Below are 25,632 nucleotides of genomic sequence, written 5' to 3'. Positions count from 1 at the left end.
TTTATAGAGATAGAAACGTGAACGGATCAAACGTCAAGTGGAACTTGGACCAACAAGAGACCAGTTTTTGCAAAAAATCGAAACAATGAAGTTGATTTTGGCAATTGTTCTCTTTTCGGGATTGTTGTTGCAAGGTAAGAAAAAACATAATTTTAAATAGAGATTATGGATACCGTATAGTGGGTTATTTTGTCGGGAGTAAAATTTCGCGATTTTCATTGCATAAGGTATACGTAATATTTTAGCGGCTATTATTTTTGGCGGATTCAAAACTTTATCAATACCTTGTATGTACACTTTTAATTTTGCGGAATATATTTTGTCGATTTTGTTCTATCCGCGAAAAGAAGTTAAAATTTTTACTCCGCGAAAATAACCCGCTATACGGTATTGTAGCCCAGTAGTCAACACTTCTGTGTTGTGTTCTGCGTTGACATGAATTATCATTGCTATCTTAGCTATGGTCATAATTATAAATTAACTGCTTAAAAAAACCTTTGTTTTTTTAAATAACAATATTTTATAGTGTGTCTTTCTATGTTGTGAGGTTAACACTAATTTTTTTTTCAGGTAAGGGTGAATGTTTGGTACCCATTAAAACGTTTAAACCGTTTATATCTATTTACATCAAATCAACACAAATTTTAAAGTTTGTGAATGTACGCTTTATCAATTTCACGGGCAAAACATGGCTATGTGTGTGCCTGTCCAAAGTCAGGAGCCTGTAATTCAGTGCTTGTCGCGTTTGTTTATGTGTTATATATTTGTTTTTCGTTAATTTTTTTATATAAATAAGGCCGTAGTTTTCTCATTGTTGAAGGCCGTACGGTGAATATAGCTGTTAATTTCTGCATGTGTCATATTGGTCTCTTGTGGACAGTTGTCTCATTGACAATCATACCACATTTTTTTTTATATCTACGTTTGATTTAAATTTTAATTTTATCTTAAAGTTGTTCTAAATTGCATTTGTAAACGTCTATAAGTCTTCTGCTACGAGGGTCTTGCACGGTCAGCCCCCATTTTTGAAACATTTTCATAATAGGAATTGGTGAATGGTAACATATCGCAATTTTACACTGACGATTAAGATGAAGGTATGCACACGAATATTTTTTTGCGAAGTCTTATAAATTATTTACATAAAACATTCACACATGCTCATATTTTAATAAATAAGAACAAACTACACAAATCTCACATGAACCTATAGACCCAAAACTGGGGCTTCTAGACTACACGAATCAGAAGGATTGCGATATTCTGTTGCAATATTAACGCAACAGTTCAAGACGACAAGGATAATAATCGGTTGACACTTTCACTGACAGCATGACGCAAGATCCACGAAAACCGATTGTATTCATGCCGTCCTTACACAAAATATATTCTAATCCTGTGGCATGTAGCTCTAAGTCTCAATAGACAGTCACATAAAACATTGAATCGATGTCGATGGCATATGGATCCCTCTCCCTCTCCAGTCACACATCAGTGATTCCCCGTATAAGCTACCAAATATTGTCCACAATGTAACATCATTTGTTTTGGTTATTACGATCACGTGGTTCAAAGAGTATTCCATGTTTTGGTTATTACGATCACGTGGTTCAAAGAGTATTCCATGTTTTGGTTATAACGATCACGTGGATCAAAGAGTAATCCATGTTTTGGTTATTACGATCACGTGGTTCAAAGAGTATTCCATGTTTTGGTTATTACGATCACGTGGTTCAAAGAGTATTCCATGTTTTGGTTATTACGATCACGTGGTTCAAAGAGTATTCCATGTTTTGGTTATAACGATCACGTGGTTCAAAGAGTATTCCATGTTTTGGTTATTACGATCACGTGGTTCAAAGAGTATTCCATGTTTTGGTTATTACGATCACGTGGTTCAAAGAGTATTCCATGTTTTGGTTATTACGATCACGTGGTTCAAAGAGTATTCCATGTACTGGAAGGGTTGCTTCTCTTATACTAGAAGATGCCCGCGGAATCGCTATACAATTAGACATGTGTTGAAACAATAACCGTATGAGGTACTTCCAATCCGTTTACCGACTGGGACAAAAATGAGTAACACAATGGAAAGACACTCATCTTAATCGGATAAAAAATAAAATCTAAAACACTTTATTCATTAGGAGTCAACCCCTCTAGAATCTCTGTTGACATACTCAAGTTGCAGAACTTTATTAGCAGTAAATAAAACTCCATTAAAATATGTTGAAAAACAACACCCATACGTCGACTGATCATGCGCGAAATCGTATGAGACACTGATTGATGACGATCTAAAAAAATTGGATATTAAAAAAAAATGGCGTTTTTTATGGAAAAAAATTGTTTCAAAGACAAATTAAGGAAGTACACAACACTACATTTATACCTCATATCACAAATATTTTCAAATTTGTATTAATATGTCTTAGAGGGGTTGCTACTCAATGAAATCAGCCTCTTCCTTTGGTAGAGAATGACGCAGATATAAGACGGTCCGGTCCGAAATTACTATCAAAAACACAAAGAGTATGAAAGTCTATTTCCGTAACACAGTATTTACATATACTGATCAGTGGCGGATCCAGAAATGTTCATAAGTGGGGACCCACTGACTGCCTAAGAGGGGGCCCGCTCCGTTCATGCTTCAGTGATTCCGTATATAATCAACCAAATTTTTCCCAGAAAAGGGGGCCCCCTGCCCACCCCTAAATCCGCCTCTGCTGATATGCTATTTAAATTAAGGACTTCTGACAATGTGAATATAGTCTTGTTCAGAAGACATTGCCTTCGTTGTCGGTCAGTATAATCTGAACAGGTCTGCGTCCGTGTACATTTACGCCAAACATTTGTCATTTTAAAATTACAAATAGATTTAGCAAACTGCAGGACCGTCCAAATATATATAATGTGTTGTTATTACATTCTTAAAACATAACAGAACATATTCCTGATATGTGGTAAACTTATCTATTAGATATAAGAAGATGTGGTACATATGTATGAGTGCCAATGAGACAAATCTCCATCCAAGTCACAATTTATAAAAATAAACCTTTATAGATCAAGGTACAGTCTTCAACACGGAACCTTGGTTCACACCGAACAGCAAGCTATAAAGGACCTCAAAAATATTACCAGTCTAAAACCATTCCCACGGGAAAACTAACGGTATAATCTATATAAACAATGAGAAACGAGAAACACTTATGAACCACATAAACAGACGACAACCACTATTAAGTTTAGATGTACATCATGAGTGCAAAGATAGAGGTGGGAACAAATGAAGATAAACTTATCTCCTTGTATCTGTGACTTACTGTCAAATAAACTTCATTCTAGATCTATTTCCTCTAATTCTGTCAACATTAATATTTGGTGATAAAAATTTAAATTTTCCACTTCACTGTTGTTTCTTTTCGTGATGAATATTTTACTTTAATCAGCTTCTGTGGCCCACGACAAACTGACCACTTATATTAACCAATAAATGTACAAGTATTCGTAAAGTGTACTACGGAAGCCATTAGGGCCATGCTTGTCTACTTTTTACAATTTGATATAACAAATTAATAATTTGATATAAAAAATTATTATTTTGATATAACAAGCTATTAATTTGATACAACAGATTATCAATATGATATTATAAATTGTCAATTTGATATAACAAATTATCAATTTGATATAACAAATTATCAATTTGATATAACAAATTATCAGTTTGATATAACAAATTATTAATTTGATATAATTTAATTTTAAATGTAACGCGTCTTCTGATTGGCTGACGTTATTTTGTTATCAGCCCATAGACATAATTTAGTCATGTGACCGTGACGTCATCAACGTTTTTTCATGGTTTTCCACGGTTTAAAATGGAATTTAGAATTAAATTATAAGAAATGACTGTAATATTATTTCTGTCTATTTGAAATAACATAAAAAATGTTGGGCACACTGTTAAATAACCCGCTTCGCGCGTTATTCGGTGTGCACCAAATTTTTTTTGTTATATTTCATAGACAGAAAAAATATTACAGTCATTCCTTAAATAACAAATTATTATTTTGATATAAAAATTATTAATTTGATATTATAGGGTTATTGCATGAATATTGGGGAATATTGTCCCGAGTAGAATTTTATATTGCACGAGCTTGCGAGTGCAATATATGTTCTACGAGGGACAATATTCCCCAATATTCATGCAATAACCCTTTTATTGTATAGCAATATAATATTGAAAGTGAAAAATTGTTTAAACTAAGATTTTGTCATTGATGACGTCATGAATTTTGAAGATTTATTGCACTAGTCCAATATTAGAATTTATTGCACGCTAACTTTTGGTTACTTTCTGTTGGAAATATTATATTGCTATACAATAAAACAGATTATTGTATAGCAATATAATATTTCCCACAGAAAGTAACCAAAAGTTAGCGTGCAATAAATTCTAATATTGAAATAGTGCAATAAATCTTCAAAATTCATGACGTCATCAACGTCAAAATCTCAGTTTAAACCAATTTGTACTTTCAAATATTATATTGCTATACAATAAAAGGGTTATTGCATGAATATTGGGGAATATTGTCCCTCGTAGAACATATATTGCACTCACAAGCTCGTGCAATATAAAATTCTACTCGGGACAATATTCCCCAATATTCATGCAATAACCCTATATTATCAGTTTGATATAACATATTTTCGATTTTGATATAACAAGCTATTAATTTGATTTAACAGATTATCAATATGATATAATAAATTATCAATTTGAATTAACAAATTATCAATTTGATATTAATTAAAAGTTGAATAACCCGAACTGGCCCATTTCGTGCATTAATTGATTGTTCATCTGACGTCCAGTAACAAATATATAATGCATTTTCAAAACTCAATTTACTGGTTAAATGTTTCTAGAACCAACTCCTTCCCCCTTCCCTTTTATTTGAGACATTTTTCTCAATTTTGAATATGGGACCTGGTGCCTTAGAACGAACAAATATAAGAGAGAAAAGGGGGGTCTATTTGATCAATTTATATTACATATTTTCATGTCAAAGTGAAACGAAGAGTTCTATTGATATGTTAGTTTTTTAGTAACATAGAAACATGCAAGGATAAAAATAATGCTCTTTCTTCTTAAAAAAAAACCCCTGACATGTTGCTTTATTAATTTCAATAGGAACATGTTTAATCCCACTGCAAACGTTTGCACCTGTCCTAAGTCAGGAATCTAATGTACAGTAGTTGTTGTTTGTTTATGTAATTTATACGTGTTTCCCGTTACTCATTTTTGGTATGTAGTTGGTTTTTCCGTTTGAATGGTTTTACACTAGTAATGTTTGAGGCCCTTTATAGCTTGTTGTTCGGTGTGATCTCAGGTTCCGTGTAGAAGGCCGTTCCTTGACATATAATAATTTACTTTTACAAATTGTGACTTGGATGGAGAGTTGTCTCACTGGCACTCTTAACACAAGTACATCTTCCAACATTTATGAAAGGATGTATTAAACATCCTTCAATCCATCACTGCATTTGTCTTAAATAAACTTGTTTCAACATTAATTTTTGATTTTGAAATTTTTTATTAAAAATAAACCTGCGTGAGATTTTGAATGATTGTGGAATTTCAATTTCTGTTAAAAAAAGACCACACAAGTATAATCTGAGCACCTTAATAACGTTGTATATATATGTAGGACTCTAAAGTGCGATGGTACTCTAAAGTGCGATGGTCACGCTAAAGTGCGATGGTCTACGCTAAACTACGATGGTGTGTCACGCTAAAGTGCGATGGTTGTTTGTTTGCTAAAGTACAATGGTATATCACGCTAAAGTGTGATGGACCAATATGATAAGGTTCGACGGCTTAAAATGTAATATTGATAAAAAAGAAAGTCTTTTTGCCAAAGCTAGTATGCTAAAAGAAGGAAGAAAAATACCAGAGTGACCGCCAAACTTATAAATCGCAAATAAACTGACAACGCCATGGCTAAAAATTAAACAGACAAACAATAGTACACATGACACAATATAGAAAACTAAAGAATAAGCAACACGAACCCCATCAAAAACTGGGGGTAATCTCAGGTTCTCCGGAAGGTTAAGCAGATCCTGCACAACATGTGGCACCCGTCGTGTTTTTCGTGTTGTAACAAATCCGGTATGTTAAGGTATAACATATGTGATGACTTTATGATTTACCGGTAGGCGTATACCATCGCACTTTAGCGTGACCATCGTACTTTAGCGTCCCCATCGCACTTTAGAGTCCTACATATAGAAGAAGGATTTCAGATCATGAGTAATGCAAACACATTTAGGTCTTTATCTCTAAACGGTAAAACGTTTCGCTTATATATCCTTTATGTTAAATGGAGAAGGGGATAACCCTAGTCCATGCATAATTAATTTGACATATCAAATTTCCTTTTTTGTTATATCAAATAATTATAATCTGTTATATCAAATTAATAATCTGTTATATCAAATTGATAATCTGTTATATCAAATAAATAATCTGTTATATCAAAATCGAAAATCTGTTATATCAAATTTATAATTTGTTTTATCAAATTGTAAAAAGTAGACTAGCATGGCCCTAAAAGGCCTCTGTATGTAGTAAAGCATATTTTACTCCTATCAGTTTCTGTGGTCCAAGACAAACTGACAAACTTATCTGAACGGATATATTTTCAAGTATTTTTGATCCATATTTTACCCTTATCAGTAAATAAATTAGACTTATGATTATAGACAGACATTAATCTGTAATCAGATATCCTGATTAAATTAGGAATTTGTCTCTCCTGATAAATAACAAAAACAATAATCAAAGAGACAAGGCTCATAGTTTTAAACTCAATTCTTGTGTTTTGTCTGCATACGACTCGTAATTGGAAGTACACATATTACTTGTTTGCTTTCATAATTAAATGTTTCGAAAAAAAAAAGAAAAAAAAAAAAAAAGTTTCTTTATATGCGTAAATCACTGTATAATAACATAACATTTTCGACGACAATTCAGTCTTCCTCTCAACTATCGTGGCCAACGATTGAAATGCTTCATAAAACTGTTAAATATGAAAGTTCATTATTTCAATGATTTGTATGAACAAAATCATTGAAAATACAATTGATTTTTTCAATTTTTTCGGTGTTGTGTTACATGCAATGCTTATGACAACTTATGAAATAACGATTATTAAGTCATTGAATTTTTTTTTTTTTTTTTTTTTTTTTTTATCAGAAGTGGATTTATGTGGTAACATATTATGTCATCTGATGAATATCTTTATTTTTACAGAAGTGGATTTATGTGGTAACGTATTATGTCACCAGATGAATAACTTTTTTTTTACAGAAGTGGATCTATGTGGTAACATGTTATGTCACCTGATTAATAACTTTATTTTTCAGAAGTGGATTTATGTTGTAACGTATTATGTCACCAGATGAATAACTTTTTTTTTTACAGAAGTGGATTTATGTTGTAACATGTTATGTCACCTGACGAATATCTTTATTTGTCAGAAGTGGATTTATGTAGTAATATGTTGTCACCTGACGAATATCTTTATTTTTCAGAAGTGGATTTATGTGGTAACGTATTATGTCACCTGATGAAACCTCAAGGAGGTTGTGGATGTGGATGCAACAATAATAATAATAGTACGTTTCTTGTTATATTGATCTTTTGGTCTTTTGTCAGAACAATTAACATGTTCAAATTGCAAGTCTGAAAATCTTTAAAAATGCGTATCTTAAATAAACCAAAACACCGCTGCAAATAGCTGAAAGAAATAGTGTAAAGGTGTCACACCACCAATTACTCCCTCCAATTTAGAACGTATTGAAAGTAGGCCTACTCGGACAAGACATAGTGCATTTAATGTCATTGTTTACTTAAAACCTAACCAACAAATTGGCAGAAATGAACCTTTTGGCGAAAGAGAAATATATTAAAACCATTTTGAGCTTAAATTTACTTGTTTATGAGTTTGCATTCAAAATTGAGGATTAATGCACTCCATAGTATACTAATTTAAGATATCCAGAAAACCAGGGGTTATTTTTAGTGGTACCTCTATTCGGAAGACCTTTTCTTTTTTATTTGATTTTAAACATCTGTTGAAAATTCGCTTGTCATGTTTTCGGGATTTGTGTCAGATTTTAGGACATTTTAATGTCTTATAAAATTTGCCTATTGACCCCCATTATATAGTGGTATAATTTTAAGACATCTGTCAAAAAGTCTTATAAAATCTTTGTTATTTTTTAATAGTTTTTGGGAACTTAAACTTGTCAATGATAAAACAATGAAAAATCAAGAGAGAACGTTTTCCCGCAAAAATTTCAATGGCTAATATCTCGAAAACATGCACATTGACCTATATATTTTATTGGCCTTTTTTGTTCCTTTATTGTATATATACTAGTGTTATGAAAAGCTTCTTATTTTGAAACTGAGTAGCGAACTTGCTTAAAAGCATTTAAAGAACATTGACTTACTAACGAAAAATGATTAAGAGGTCAACATCAATATAAAATGTATTAATTACCATGGTAGAAACAGTACAAGGACATAATTGACTATCAGTTTATTTAGTGACAAAGTTTTTGATATTAATGTCTTGCCAGAGACCTAGCATTGAACACTAACCAGTAAAAACATTGAAGAAAAACGAATGCTGCAGCATTCCAAGTGGGATAGATAATTCGAGAACTGTAACTGGAATTAACTCAAAGAAAGAGTCAAGTACAATTTTGTAAGAAATTAAAACTTTATGTTTTCATGTTAATGTTCCATTTCAGATATATTAGAATTGTTATCCCTGATGAATATGATGAATAGTCCCTGTGAAATGAACTCTCTAGTTACCATGTTCAGATGTGGAGCAAAGAACGTCACTATAGACCCTCTTAAAGGATGCATGAAGTGTAAAGAATCAATCAGTATGTAGTTATTTAAGGGGAAGATAACTCTGTGAATCCGTTATAAGTTTTTTTTATTATCTAAACATGCTTTTCCCACTAAAAAAGAGGTATGCATTTGATTGTAATAACTCAAAATAATGTCTAAAATTACTCAAACTTAGGTATTGCCCTCCTTTATTTCATTGCTGTAATTTAAAAAAAAAAGGCTTTATCATCTTGCAGTATCTTCATACATCCATCTAATGAATACAATGAACTGCAAATGAAATTAGATATGCCTAGGGGAACGATTTCCTCTGTGTCTGTAACATCTTCTACATATGCGTTATTCCGTATAATAAGTTTAAATAACAACTAGAACACACCCGCCACATCGTGGGCATTCAGAGCGTAGTTTAAAGTACTAGTATGTAAAGTGTTGTTGGAAGAATTTTGTAAAATATAGAATGACTGGAGAATTTCAGCAAAAGTATCAAAGTCAAAGGATATTAGGGACAGGAAAATGTTTTTTTTTACCCTCCACCTTTATTTCCAAAGTTCCCAATTTTTGGTTTTCTATTAATTTCAATATGAACATACATGTAGTATGTTATGTACATTTAAGTAAGGAGCCTGTAATTCAGTGGTTGTCGTTTGTTTATGTGTTACATATTTGTTTTTCGTTCATTTTTTGTACACAAATAAGGCCGCTAGTTTTCTCGTTTGCATTGTTTTACATTGTCATTTCGGGGCCTTTTGAAGCTGACTATGCGGTATGGGCTTTGCTGTTTGTTTAAGGCCGTACGGTGACCTATAATTGTTAATTCCTGTGTCATTTTGGTCTCTTGTGGAGAGTTGTCTCAACATGGCAATCATGTCACATCTTCTTTTTTGTAATCAATGCATTTTGTAAAAGATTTGACTGGAGAATTTCAGAAAAGGCATCAAAAGTTCACATGCATAATTTTAGCGCTTATCTGTATATTATGAACATTCATTACATATAAATAAAGCGTATTTACTTCAATTCTAAGTTTACTAATCGATCCATGGTCACCCGTGATCATTGATATAGTATACAGACCCTCTCTATTTAATAAACTCTGTGACCGCCGTGAATAGTAAACTTGAAAATGATAGCAGATAAAATTCTCAAAATACACTTTATTCGTAGAATATGTAACTTCTTTTTTTTTTGTAATCAATGAATTTTGTAAAAGATTTAATGACTGGAGAATTTCAGAAAAGGTATCAAAAGTTCACATGAATAATTTTAGCGCTTATCTGTATATTATGAACATTCATTACTATATAAATAAAGCGTATTTACTTCCAATTCTAAGTTTACTAATCGATCCATGGTCACCCGTGATCATTGATATAGTATACAGACTCTCTTTATTTAATAAACTCTGTGACCGCCGTGGATAGTAAACTTGAAAATGATAGCAGATACAATTCTGAAAATACACTTTATTCGTAGTATATGTAAGTTTAAAGTATAAAGAAAAACGCAAACCGGAAGTCTAATCTGACTTAAAATTTTGTCCATTGACGGGATCATATCCGGATGCCCTTTTCTCGTTTTTCTCCTTAAATAACTCAATCTGAATAATCATATGAAATGGATGACAAATGCGACTATGTACTGTACCTATAGGACACAGAGGCGTGTTGATTAATTTATTGTGGAAAGAAGAGAAGCGACACACAAAATGAGGTCTTCTCGTTTAATAGTATAGATAGCACGTGCATGCATTTTGTGACAGTTCAAACTGAGCCAGTAAACACTTATTAAACGATGCATTTCTGTCTACTTACAATTAACGTTTAACAAACTATAACAAACTGCAAATAACGTTTACGAACTGGTTAGAAAGAAATGAATTCTTTGTATAATGAATATTAGTTTAATATTGACCGAAATGAATAAATTTAAAGATAAATAAATTAAAGAATAGAAAGTAAAAGGAATGAATAGACCAAAAGATAAACATTTTTAAACAGGAACAAATCAATGAGAGTAAGGCAAATACATTAACATATATACAAAGATAGATAACCGATTAAATAATTTAGTATTGTGTTTTATAAATTATTATGTAAATATCACCAGAGAGAGATATAATCTCTGAAATCATATTTTTAAATTATGAGATTTATCCTATTTTTGTAGGTAGAGAAAATGAGCAAACTACGACAATTGCACCGATAACAGAATTACAAACGACGACAGAAACAACAGCCGTACCGACAACGACGGTGACGACAACAATACCGACGACGACCATCACAACAACACTGCCAAAAATGTCGACTACGACTGAAACAACAACAATGCCGACGACGACGATGCAAGCAACAACCAAGACACAATACACGACAAAAAATATGAATACACATGACAATGGAAGCAAGCAAAACCAAAGTAACTCGAAAGCGAACATGGCCAACACAAGTAGCAATAATAGTTCATCTTCTAACACTGGATCAGGCGGAGTTGGTGGCAATGGGAATTCATCTTCTCAATCTAGCAGTTCGCATTCCGAGAGTCATAGCTCTTCCAGCTCGTCCTCGAATAATGGCGGAACTTCCGGTACTAAGAATGGCAATGGGAATAATGGAACAACAAGTCATACTGAGACACATACCAGCAGTTCACACACTGAAACCCATACTAACGGTGGAAAACACACGGGTGGAAATGGGGGTAATGGAAACAACAGTACGCAAACTGTAACTAATACTGACCAAAATGGTAGTCAAATTAGTACTGCTACTAATAACAATGGCACCAGCGGCCATAATGGCACTAATGGAAATACCAATGGGTCTAATGGGGGTACCACACATACCGAGACTCATACAAGTAATACACACACAGAAACACACACTGGTGGCGCAGGGGGTCATGGAGGTAAAAATTCTTCTAGTTCAACTAGCTCCAGCAGTAGTTCAAGCAGCAGCAGCAGTAGTAGTAGTTCTACTAGCAGCAGTACAAATACTAATGGCACGAATGGTCATGGTGGGAAGGGAGGAAACAATACCAGTTCACATACTAGTACACACACTGAAACACACAGCAGTACTACTAACAACAGTCTGAATAACAATGTAAATAAGGGAAATAACTCTGGAAAGCAGACCTCTTCTAATAATAATTCAAATAATAGCAACAGTACGACGCAGAATAATGCTAATAACTCTGGTAACCTCAATTCGTCAGCTAATAAATCCGGTAGTAGCAACAATGCTTCGCAATCAAGCACGAACAGTAGTGGAGCCAAAAATACAAACCCCAATTCTGGCAACCAGAGCAACAGCAGTTCTGGCAAAAACAGTACAAATACAAACAATTCTTCTTCGAAAACAAATACTGCGAATTCAGCAAACTCTTCTAACAACAATTCTACGACAACGAATACAAATACCAGCAATACAGCAAATCAAATGTCAAATAACAACAAACAAACCGCACAGAACGCAAATTCTAATTCAAATACTGCAAATCAAAATGCAGCTTCAAAGAATAGTACATCTAATCAAAGTACCAACCAAAATTCAAATACAGCTAATAATAGTAACAATTTAAACAAACAATCATCGAGCAGTGCTCATGCGTCAACGTCAGCTGTAAAAATGCATACAACGAAACGAATGACTACACCGAAACCGACTACAACCCAAAAGCCCACAACTACAATAAAACTGACTACGACCCAAAAGTCTACAACCACTCCAAAACCGACAACGACCCAAAAGCCTACAACTACACCGAAGCCGACTACTACCCAAAAGCCCACAACTACACCAAAACCGACAACGACCCAAAAACCAACAACAACTTCAAAGACTACAACAACTCAAAAACCAACACCTAGACCCCATCATCATCATATCCACCGGACCAAGCCTGTACAGAAAATAATTACAACTCAGAGACCAAAACCAACAACTACCAAACCTACAACCGCAACACCAAAACCAACAACAGCCGTTCATAAAATACATAGAACTCACCGCCCTGGTCCAACACCTCCTACCATCCCACCAACGACGAAGGCACCGTCTACAACACATAAAATGATGAAAACACATCGTCCAGGACCAACCCCACCAACCATACCCCCAACTACCGTTGCACCGTCTACAACACATAAAATGGTGAAAACACATCGTCCAGGACCAACCCCACCAACCATACCCCCAACTACCGTTGCACCGTCTACAACACATAAAATGGTGAAAACACATCGCCCAGGACCAACGCCACCAACCATACCCCCAACTACGCAATCTCATACAACACGTGCTGGACCTACGCCACCTACAATGCCGGGAAGTACTGCTGGACCGACACCACCCACAATGCCTGGAAATACCGCCGGACCAACTCCACCTACAGTTGTTACAAATACTGATGCAGTAATTAAAAATAAAGTTACAACACCGATGGCAAATATTATCCTTAAAACAACAACACCAGGTCAGTATATAAATGAGGATCTGAAATATTTTTTTGGAAATATTTAGATAAGATACCGAAAGACACTTTTTGTCAAAATTAACTAACAGTAATAATATCATGTATCAAACACATGGAAAGATTAAAATATAGATGCAAAACTGCAACACATGTGTTACGATATTTCTCCACTTGAGACAGTTACATTTTTATATTTAAAGTGCGAGGCTTGCCGAGCATTTTAAATAATTAAAATTTAACTGTTGAGAGTGGAGAAATATTGTAATACACGAGATATAGTGATGGAATCTGTTTCTCTAATGATTTTTACCCTTTTCTTTTCAAAGATTTGAAGACAGTTGTGTAATTTTTATGTGACATCATCAGGCATGGTCGCCTTTTTTCGTGACGTCACAATAGGGAATATCAGAAGAAACCAAGAAAATTTAACGTCACAATTAAATTTCTACAAATCATTTGCCGAGAACAGATTTTTCACTTGTGAGGAGAAATATTTTTCTCACACCGCCCAAGAAGTGTGGAAAAAGCACAAACATTAGAAAATGTAAGATAATTACGCATTCTATTTTTTATAAGAATAAAAGGTAGATTATTAAAATAAAAATTAATCAATTTCATTTTCATCTCTTAGACGTATTTGCTGATACTTAGATAATGTAACTTCTCTTGGAGTATTCATATTGAATGTTATAATAATAAAGTTGAAACCTACCGATAAAGTTGCTTTCACACTACCTATCTTTTTTTGATTTTACGAAGACAGATCGGCTTGATTGGAAAGGAAGAGATGCATACCATATGAGCAGAAATGCATGCCTTCTAAAGCGGAAAAAAAAGTCAGACCTCTTAATCTTTTGTTACGGAGGTTCTTCCATACTTTTAAAAATTCCCAACATAAAGAGATTTAATCGAAGATAACTTTTTTTATAATCGACACACTTATCGACTGAACGGCTGGTATAATTCAATACCCTGTGCACCATTCGGCTTCGCGTTTTATTTCATATTTTTGATTTCACCATCATTCTTATAATAAAGGTCTGCAGACTTTATTACGTTGAAATTTCTATTACATTTCAAAGTTAGGATGCAATTTAAAATGAAGGACAAGAACACTAGTTGTAATGCAAATCAAAAGTATAAATACACATATATACTAATCATATGTTCAAAAGTACTTTAACAAGAAAACAAAGATGTGGTATGACTGCCAACACCCCACGAGACTTTAAGTCTTTTCTTCTCTCACTTATTTAACATAGAACAGCAAGATTTTTTAACATTAAGTGAAATCAACAGCAATCATGTTACAATAGCAAACTGCCATTTATACCTCTAACGAACATACATTGTTTTTGTTATTTAATTAGGCTGTCCCCCGTATGATGGTGCCACATGCCCAGCAGATTGTCAGTCATATGACATGGATTTCTGTCCAATTTGTGACTATTCTATTTGTAGTGGTAAGTAGCCATACCACAACATCAACACCATAATTTTATACCGTCTTTCAAATTCGTGCATTCTTTAATTTAACATAGTTTCATGATGAATGTGAAAAAGTGTCTCTCATGAACGAAGATTCATTGGTGACTGATTCACTGTATTACTGTATCATGTGTATATATAAACTGTTATACTTTTCGATTTATAAAACAGATAAAGTCATGTATTCTGTTCAAAAACGGTTTGAAGCCAACGCCTCTTAAAACAAAGAACCCCTTCCAAAAAACATAAAGACATACTAGTACACATTTTAATGTTTGTACTGCACCAATTTATATAAATATCAATACATCGATGACTACAAAAACGTTGCACATTAAAAAATATGAAAAAGTGTATGTATCGTAGTGGTGTTAAATGTCTTTGTTTCCATAAGAAATCAAGTCAATACACTTAGGGCTGTTCCAAAAATAAATATAATAGGGGAAGGGGGGGGGGGGGGATAGAAGGGAGGCACTTTAATTTTATACATTTTATACATTTTATACATTTTATACATTTTAAATAGGATATTTCATTTAAATGTTCAAGCAATCTTTCTTAAATAACAACCACCCATCAAATTTTAATAAAAGTGCCTTCCTTCCCTGCCTCCATACCATTAATTTCGGAAAAGCCCTTACTATGAAAACCAGGCCGAAATCTGTGTAATCTGTGTATACCAGTGGTCCGTTTCAAATCCTATGACACACAAAAGAGTGAACTGATATTATTCATGTTATTATTATTATTTTTTTATATATTAAAGGCCTATAGCAATGTTTAACATTAAGTGATAAAAACCGTTGATGGATACAAGTAAAAATATCCTTGAAAGAGAACATTAACTTTTTTATTTCGTTTTATTTTCTTTCAGCAACCAAACCATAATGTAGCGTGGTAGCGCCATGTTGTACAACGAGTCACCAGTCTACAATTCAAAGACGTGAACAAAATGAAATTTCTTATAATGAAAAATATATAAAATAAAATTGAAAAAAACAAAACTGTATGCACTGCTTTAGAAAAAAGGCTTGTAAAATAATCTGTCATGTTAAGCTTATAACAGCTAAAATCTGAGTGAGGGACAGATGGAGTTTGATTTCGTACAAAAAAGGAAGATGTGGTATGATTTCCAGTGAGACAACACACTGTTTGTTTTGTGAGATAAAAATGTAACACAATGTATTTCTTATAGATAAAGGCAACATTAGTATACCGCTGTCCAAAAGTCATAAACCGATTTAGAGAAAATAAATCCGGGTTACAAACTAAAAATGAGGGAAGCACATCAAATATACATTGTAACAGGAAAACAACGAAACATTAGAAACACTATTTTGCAAAAAAAAACACCAAACGACAATGCAACACACACACAGAAACGAACTATAAGATAACAATTTCCATTTCCTTATTTGGTTCAGGACATTATAAGAAAAAATCGTGGGTTAACCCTTGTGACATTTCATTTCATTTCATTTTGTTATAAGTTCTGATTTCCGAGTACAATCACGTATACACTCAAGTATCACTTTACACATTATTTGTATTTGCACAAAATGTTTAACAATTTGTATTACAATATATTTTTAGTAAAAAGTAAAATCACAAAAGTGCCGAGGAAAATTCAAAACGAAAATTCCATCATCAAATGGCAAAAATCAATAGAACAAACAACACATAACACGAGTTGACAACAACTGTCATATTCCTTAGTTGCTACAGGCATTTTCTTATGTAGAAAATGGTGAATCGAACCTGGTTTGATAGCTATCTAAACCTCTCTTTGTATGGCAGTCGCATCAAATTCGCCTGTAAAGCAAACACATTTGTTAAATATTTGTTTGGTCTTATAGAGAATAAGATTATAACACAATGGTGTACCTCTGTTTTCGACATTTTTACACAAATCATTTTTTTTCTCACGCATCGTTGTCAATATAATGGAATTTGATACGACTATCATACAAGTGAGAGGTTAAGCTAGCTATAACACCAGGTTCGAACCCCCATTTTCTACATAAAAAGTGACTGTACCAAGTCAGGAATATGAGAGTTGTTTTACAATCGTTCGATGTGTTTGAGCTTTTGATTTTACCATTTGAATAGCAACATTCCGTTTTGAATTATCCTCGGAGATCAGTATTTTTGTGATGTTACTTATGTCAAATTGATAACTTTTATATCTTACTATACGTTACGGTTATTTTTTATTGTTAAAGGTCTTACGGTGATATTTGTTAACATCATCGTTTTTTCTGGTTATTAAACAATTATTTAAAATCAGCTTAATTATACAATATTTGGAGATCTCAGAATAGTATCAACAGGCTTATCAACAGGCGAAGGATGCCACATGTGGAGAAAGATCTGCTTACCCTTCCGGATCACCCGAGATCACAAATTGTTTTTGGTGGGGTTCGTCTTGCTTATTCTGTATTTTTCTATGTTGTGTCATGTGTACTATTGTTTGTCTGTTTGTCTTTTACATTTTTAGCCATGACGTTGTCAGTTTATTTTCGATTTATGAGTTTGACTGTCCTTCTGGTATCTTTCGTCCCTCTTTTATACCAAAGAGACCTTAAAACTACATAGACAAAAACACTGCCAACTCCAAGGCTAAAGAAGAAAACGGCAAACAGACAAAGAACAGTACAAAAACACAACTTAAAAACAAAGACTAAGCAACATGACACTTTCTAAACACTAAGGTTGATCTTAGGTGCTTTTGAAGGGCAAACAGAACCTGTTCCACAAGCGGGATACGTCGTGTTGCTAATGTTAGTACAAACTCAGTTGGAAGTCTCATTCGGTAGATCATATAAGAAAGACCCCAATCTGTCTATAAATAGTCTGGCGAGATTGCCACTGAGATAACTATTTACTATGTAACAAATAAAGTTGACCCAAAACAGTTTTAGGTCACTGTTCGGCCTTTAGTGATGAAAGTATATCAAATCGATTATAAAAAATAAAAAACCTAAACGTAAAAAAGATAAACAATTGAAAATGAAAAAAAAACCACAGCATTTAAATCATATCGACTATAAAAAATTAAAAAAAATAAATGTAAAAAACAAAATAAACAATTGAAAATGAAAAAAACTCAACAAAAACAACTTTCTTATTAGCGTTAGCATAAAACCACTTTCTATTCATAACATATTTCAGGCAATCAAAATGGTACATTTATTGCAAATGTTAAAGATATAACAACATTTCATCTCTTACACCAAATAGATATATGAAGATGTGATATGAGTGCCAATGAGACAACTCTCCATCCAAGTAACACTATATACCACTATTGGTCAAGGTACGGCCTTCAAGACGGAGCTTTGACTCTAAGTTCGTTTTCTATTTTCGTCAATAATTTTTTATCAAAGTTACTAAAGTCAATGGAATATTGAAGTCTCAGAAAAGCTTTTAATATCTGATCTTTTATGTTTTTACTGTGTAACATGTCATAATTAATGACTAAAATGTTACTGTTAATGTTACGTTTGTAATTGTTCCAGATATGGCCCCATTCAATAACTTGGTATTGTGTTTTTAAATAATCATCACTCAACACAACTACATAATTCTTTGAGCTGGCGGTGTGAGTCATTATTTGATCAACATGGACTCCACCCAATTCAAAATCTCTAGGCGGTAAACAAATTTTAAAACCACGTGTTTCTAAATGTGTCGTTAAAACATCTATCACCCATTTACTTATGTCCTCTTTGTCTTCACTGAATGAAATATAAATATCAAATGTAGACGACTGATCGACAGGGTTGAAAACATTAAACTTAAATTTATGTCTGCATTTCCTTAAAAATAAGTATAGTTCGTATTTGAAAATAAGTCGAGTTAATGTAGCTATAAGTACAATTAAAAATAAACCCACAATTAGATACCGCTCGTAGGCTAAATACTTCTTTCGAAAACTACAGTTATCGATCATATATAATGTTATTAACTCATCATTTCTCTGTCGACATACGATTCGATCATGTCTTACTAGTAACCTGTTCTGATATTCCAACCAATTTGCAATCCATTTCTTTCTACAGGAACACTCAATTGTAATGTTGCCTATGACAATTGTTCGTCCATTTTTCATTAACTGTATATTTCGATGAAGGTCTGTTATTTGATTGTTTTCAACGTTGATAAGTTTCAGTGTTTCAATTCCATAGACGAGAGGATCTAAAACTTTAATTTTATTAAATGATAAATCGATTGCGACCGTGCGATCTAAATATGCTCTCTTTTCGAGAATCGTTATAAAGTTATGACTAAGATCAATATCTAAATTAGCCTGTTGAGGGAATGCACTTGGAATTTTGTACTTTTTACTACGACTACAATTCACAACAACACGTTTTCTTGAAGGTTGTTCAAAACAGTTACAGCTAAGTGGACATTTCTGTTTTACTAATATATTGCATACAAAAAGGTCATCTGGTACATTAACAGCCAATACTCCCCTAAGACTGATTGGATATTTGCATTCCCAGTCACCTCCTACGTTAAAATGTTTGCTGGCTAATTTTAATGACGGAATAAACCAAGCAAACTTGCAATCACAAAACCAAGGGTTGCCTCCCAAATAGAGGCTATATCTGAATGATACACTTAAGATTGTTTTACTTGTTATTCCTGCATTTTTAATATACGGTAAGTGTGAAAAATTATTATTCATAAAATCTATGCTTCCGCCACCTATTAATTTTGGACTCTTCCACTGTAGTTGATTTGTAATTTTCGAAATTTTATTCCTGGCGACATCAATTTCAGAAAACCGGTAACCTAAGTATAGATTTGTAATGTCAATACTTTTCAGTATGTTTCCACGAAGATTGATAATCAGGAGCGAACCGGGTCGGTAATTAAATGTTCTCGGTTCTATATACTATATGACATTATATGATAAATCTAATTTTCTCAGATTCTTAAGTTTGAAGAAAGTTGTATTTTCCACTTTTGAAATTTTATTAGATGACAAATCCAAAGTGTCGAGATTAGGAAAGCATTCAAAATGTGATCCTGTTATATTTTCAATTTTATTGTTGTTAAAATCTATTTCAACGGTCTCATTATAATACATAAAACCATTTGGAATAGATGTGGAGTTTGTATTTTTGAAAATTAACTTATAGAATGTTGTTTTCGTAGAGCAATGTCTAGTTTTACCATTGCCATTGAGATTGAGATTACAGATTGAACTTCTAAATTTACCGATCTTCCAAATGGGAAGTGATCGGACTGTACAACATTGGATAATAGGAGAACCACCAAATGGTCTGACTTGTACAGTCGTTGTCTTACAAGCAATTGGACACATAAGGTGTTTACTCGAAACCGCTTTTGTTATCCACTTAAAATGTCCTGGTACAATCATCTTATCCTCTATAGTTGCATTTGATGTCAATGGTATCACTACAAGTAGTAGCATAGCAATCTGAAAACAAAAGTAATTCAAAAGTTTAAGAAATGAACAACAATTTGGTCCCGATTTTTTTGTACCTGATTTTTTTATTTGATGGCTACAGTAATGTACGTATACACAAAAGTATTGCTGTACTTAAGTGTTCCGTGTTCATTTGTATTAGCATATACTACATGCTTTGCTTTGCAGATTTGTGTGCAATTGTCAGCTGTATTTGAATGTAAGAACAAGTTACATTTACTTTACTATTTATAGAAATGAAGGGATGATGATGTACATGATGTACATGACATGAAGCATGCATATTCAGTCTGATTAAGGTATTGATAGAATTTCCGATATCATCTGTGAAACGGTTATTCCATAACGGTTAAACTCGTGATGGTTCCGTAACATTTACGAATGGTTAAAGTCGTCTTCACTCCTCCAATGAAAAGGTTAATATGCTCGATATAAAGAGTAACGAGACAGCATTTATGTACGTTCCGGCAATTTATTTTTAAAACACATTTTAGGTATTCTTATGGGCACCAATTGCGCCCTTTTTTTATCAGATGTATTACTGTACTGTAATGAAAAGTGTATGGCCAATGCAGTGAAGTTCCGTCTAAATTCGAAATGATTAAATTGACAACACCTACTGTTTTTTTATGGTTATTTTGTTAGTTAAAGGATCAGAAATTCACCAATTGTATTGATGATATTCACCAAATGGAACTACTTGACAACAGCCAAATATCAACATCAAAGCTGTCTTGTCCTAGATGTTGATATTTCTGTTTCCTGTGGTAAAGCCATTTTCAACTGATTTTTATAATTTGTTCTTATGTTGTACTGTTATGCCACTGTCCCAGTTGAGGGAAGGGTTGGGATGCCGCTAACATGTTTAACCCCGCCATATTATGCATGTGTGTGCCTGTCCCAAGTCAGGAGCCTGTAATTCGACGGTTGTCGTTTGTTTATGTTTTATGTATTAGTTTTGCGTTCATCTTTTGTGCATAAATAAGGCCGTTAGTTTTCTCGTTTGAAATTTTTACATTGTCATTTCGGGGCCTTTTATAGCTGACTATGCTCATTGGCTTTGCTCATTGTTGAAGGCCGTACAGTGACTTATAGTTGTTAATTTCTGTGTCATTTTGGTCTCTTGTGAGAGTTGTCTCATCGTCAATCATACCACATCTTCCTTTTTATATCTACACAAAAATATACGACAAAAGAATGAATTTTTTGTTCCCTGTTGTTGATGTTCCCCTCTTGGACGTTGATATTCCTTTAGCACCATTTAATGGTATTTACATAATACAAATCGCTCGCTACGTCCATGGCTATAGTGACGTTTTAGGTATTACCTGCCCAGTAGTCAACACTTTGATTTTTTCGATAAACGTAAGATTTTCTTATCGTAGACACAGATTACCTTGGCCGTATTTGGCACAAGTTTTTGGAATTTTGGATCCTCAATGCTCTTCAACTTTGAACTTGTTTTGCATTATAAATATTTTGAATACCACACACTACTTAAACATTTACTTATTTCTTTCATATATATTAATATCCTGTTTGGAAGTTTGACTGTACTCATTTCAAACAGGATGACATATTCTAATTTTAACAATGATGTTGTTTTGTTTATAAAGTTTTATTTTAGGATATACAAATTTAAACCAAACAAAATGTTATTGTAATACGCATATATACATCCATGGTCCTACAATTTGTCGTTACCTAATTTGTTTAACATTGCACAAGGACAGCGTCCATCTGACTGTACCAATCGTCTATTCAATAAATCCTTGAATTTGATAATGAGTTTGAAATTGTAGATGAAAATATTATATTACAAAAATACTAAACTCGAAGGAAGTTTCAAAAAGGTTGTTTATAAAAACTGATAAAAAACAAACGCTGTCAGTCAACGAAACAGATGAAACAACTGATTGATTACCGGCATTTTTTTTAAGAGAACGGTGGTTTAAACCTGACGTTATATTTACCCAAACCTCTTATTTTCTGAAAGTTTGTAGTTTTGATATTTGACTTTCAAATATGTGTTTTGTATTAGTTTCTATTGGCAGTGAAATAGCTTTCAGTATCTACAGGTGCTTTAAGATCTGTTTAGTTTAGTACTTTAATTGGTTTTATAGGTTATTCTTTTGCTGTGCTGCTACATCACTGTCCTAGGTTTATGGGATGGTTTGAAGACAGCAAACATAAATCTACCACATTCTGAATGTTCATGTTTATAAATCATTCAGTGTTGTAGTTTACTGTTTTGTCTATAAATCAGACAATTGTGTGGACAGATGTCTCATTGGCATTCATACCTCATTTTATTGTTTGTATGGAACATAGTTTCAACTGGCATTTACTCTGAAAAATGTCACTTCATATATATCTAATTGTTTAATAGATTAAAGCTGTTAGATTTTTATGCAAATAACAATTTAAACAGTTTAATTCGCCTATACATGTTCAGGCTTTATCTATTTCCAAAGACGACAATGCGGCTAAATACTAGTCTTACCTCCATGACAAATTTAGTCTCCAAAAACAAAATCATTAAAGGTATCGTGTTTTTGTGTTAATCACAAAATCTAGACTGAAAAGTGTATTAGAAAGTGAAAATTATAAGGAGTGACTGTTTGCATTTAACACAGGAAACGAGCCTACAATAACAAAACGATACATATATTTATTTATATTCAATTTTCGTCATTATGTCATCCATTATGTTTTAAAAACCGAGATTCAGAAGAAAAACCCACACAATTCATTTACAAACCTTTTTTTAAAATTTGTTTTTCACTATATATTCCCCGTACTGTTTTCTAAAAGTGGGTGTAACATACTTTTGTCGGAGGGAAACGTTTGTTTTAATTATTTTTTTTAAAAGTAGTATGGGCATCACGAAGGCAATCAAAATATAAATATACAACTTTACATGCTTCTATCTATTGATATAGTATTCATGCGCATTGATCTAGGATAAGTGCGATCTACATGAATGCATCACAATGGGAAATGGTTAGACAATATGTGTCTTTTAATGACTTTTTTTTAAAACACTTATGTATCGTGATGATGTATATGTCTTTATTTCCATAGCATATGTTGTCAAATGACACCTTCAAGAGTGTAATAATGTTTTTTGTGTTTTGTTGAAAACCCACAGCGAAGGCTAATATTAAGAAGATTAATAACAATGTGTTGAATTCGTCATTAATATACACATCCAATTTTTAATCTTCCTTTAAGATAAATATAATATTTATTTATGTTAGGGACTACTTCAAGTGCGGATACAACTAACACATATAATATATATGAATGAATTGCTAATATGAAGAACGGATGATATTATGAAGTATACATATCAACGAATAAACTCTTTATATTTATTAGTGCATATTCAAAACAACTCGTGAACTAATTGCCATAGTTAAATAGTGATCAGGTATAGTGACGGTCACGAATAACAATATCCATTGTAAAGTTCATGACATTTCTTTTCTTAGTTTTCTCTCTCAGTAACAAAATCATGAGTAATAGTGGTATTCAATTTAATCAAATGGTTTAACGGTCTACAGTTCATACATCTCATACGACAGTTCAATAGTCTACAGAGCATACATCTCGTACGTCAGTTAAATAGTCTATAGAGCATACATCTCATCCTACAGTTCATACATCTCATACTACAGTTCAACAGTCTACAGTTCATACATCTCATACGTCAGTTCAAAAGTCCACAGTTCATAATATCATACTACAGTTCAATAGTCTTTAGTTCATACATCTCATACTACAGTTCAATAGTATACAGTTCATACATTTCATCCTACAGTTCAACCGTCTTCAGTTCATACATCTCAAACTATAGTTCAACCGTCTACAATTCATACATCTCATACTACAGTTCAACCGTCTACAGTTCATACATCTTATACTACAATTCAACAGTCTACAGTTCAACCGTCTACAGTTCATACATCTTATACTACAGTTCAATAGTCTACAGTTCATCCATTTCATACTACAGTTCAACCGTCTACAGTTCATACATCTCATACTACAGTTCAACCGTCTACAGATCATACATCTCATATTACAGTTCAACAGTCTACAGTTCATACATCTCATACTACAGTTCAACCGTCTACAGATCATACATCTCATATTACAGTTCAACAGTCTACAGTTCATACATCTCATACTACTGTTCAACAGTCTACAGATCATACATCTCATACTACTGTTCAACAGTCTACAGATCATACATCTCATACTACAGTTCAACAGTCTACAGATCATACATCTCATACTACAGTTCAACAGGCTACAGTTCATACATCTCATACTACAGTTCAACATTCGACAAATCATACATCTCATACTACAGTTCAATAGTATACAGTTTATACATCTCATACTACAGTTCAACAGTCTACAGTTCATACATCTCATACTACAAATCAACCGTCTACAGTGCATACATCTCATACTACAGTTCAACAGTCTACAGATCATACATCTCATACTACAGTTCAACTGTCTACAGTTCATACATCTCATACTACAGTTCAACATTCGACAAATCATACATCTCATACTACAGTTCAATAGTATACAGTTTATACATCTCATACTACAGTTCAACAGTCTACAGTTCATACATCTCATACTACAAATCAACCGTCTACAGTGCATACATCTCATACTACAGTTCAACAGTCTACAGATCATACATCTCATACTACTGTTCAACAGTCTACAGTTCATACATCTCATACTACTGTTCAACAGTCTACAGATCATACATCTCATACTACTGTTCAACAGTCTACAGATCATACATCTCATACTACTGTTCAACAGTCTACAGATCATACATCTCATACTACTGTTCAACAGTCTACAGATCATACATCTCATACTACTGTTCAACAGTCTACAGTTCATACATCTCATACTACTGTTCAACAGTCTACAGATCATACATCTCATACTACTGTTCAACAGTCTACAGATCATACATCTCATACTACTGTTCAACAGTCTACAGATCATACATCTCATACTACAGTTCAACAGTCTACAGATCATACATCTCATATTACAGTTCAACAGTCTACGATTCATACATCTCATTCTACTGTTCAACAGTCTACAGATCATACATCTCATACTACAGTTCAACAGTCTACAGATCATACATCTCATATTACAGTTCAACAGTCTACGATTCATACATCTCATTCTACTGTTCAACAGTCTACAA

General features: G+C 33.1%; 2 protein-coding genes across 3 annotated transcripts; one reads left to right on the top strand and one right to left on the bottom strand.

The window, feature by feature from the left end:
* Positions 1-15,918, top strand: LOC143055053 (uncharacterized). The gene is made up of 6 exons (XM_076228200.1): positions 1-134; positions 7,612-7,695; positions 8,839-8,979; positions 11,117-13,426; positions 14,797-14,889; positions 15,789-15,918. The coding sequence occupies exons 1-6, from the start codon at positions 86-88 to the stop codon at positions 15,800-15,802; spliced, it is 2,691 nt and encodes an 896-aa protein (XP_076084315.1). The 5' UTR covers positions 1-85; the 3' UTR covers positions 15,803-15,918.
* Positions 15,751-23,005, bottom strand: LOC143055054 (protein toll-like). 2 transcript variants are annotated; one of them, XR_012971927.1, is made up of 3 exons: positions 22,879-23,005; positions 20,144-20,366; positions 15,751-16,726 (listed from the first exon to the last, which is right to left on the bottom strand). XR_012971927.1 is itself a non-coding variant. In XM_076228201.1 (2 exons), exon 2 carries the CDS (start codon positions 19,605-19,607, stop codon positions 18,240-18,242), a length of 1,368 nt encoding a protein of 455 aa, XP_076084316.1. In that variant the 5' UTR covers positions 19,608-20,366; positions 22,879-23,005; the 3' UTR covers positions 18,089-18,239. The 2 variants fall into 2 exon arrangements, 1 of the variants encoding a protein (XP_076084316.1); XM_076228201.1 differs by lacking the exon at positions 15,751-16,726 and having other exon boundaries at positions 18,089-20,366.
* Positions 23,006-25,632: the final 2,627 nt, after the last annotated feature.

The sequence above is a fragment of the Mytilus galloprovincialis genome, chromosome 12 (genome assembly GCF_965363235.1).
Source record: "Mytilus galloprovincialis chromosome 12, xbMytGall1.hap1.1, whole genome shotgun sequence".
Classification (NCBI taxonomy): Eukaryota; Metazoa; Mollusca; class Bivalvia; order Mytilida; family Mytilidae; genus Mytilus; species Mytilus galloprovincialis.
This window is presented reverse-complemented; position numbering and strand designations above follow the sequence as displayed.

What these genes read in the sequence shown, in the direction of transcription:
- LOC143055053 (XM_076228200.1), top strand. Translation starts at nt 86, where the DNA reads ATGAAGTTGATTTTGGCAATTGTTCTCTTTTCGGGATTGTTGTTGCAA. An exon ending in ATGCAACAATAATAATAATA is followed by an intron (nt 7,696 to 8,838) that starts GTACGTTTCTTG and finishes GTTCCATTTCAG; the next exon opens with ATATATTAGAATTGTTATCC. An exon ending in GAAGTGTAAAGAATCAATCA is followed by an intron (nt 8,980 to 11,116) that starts GTATGTAGTTAT and finishes CTATTTTTGTAG; the next exon opens with GTAGAGAAAATGAGCAAACT.
- LOC143055054 (XM_076228201.1), bottom strand. Translation starts at nt 19,607, where the DNA reads ATGAATAATAATTTTTCACACTTACCGTATATTAAAAATGCAGGAATA.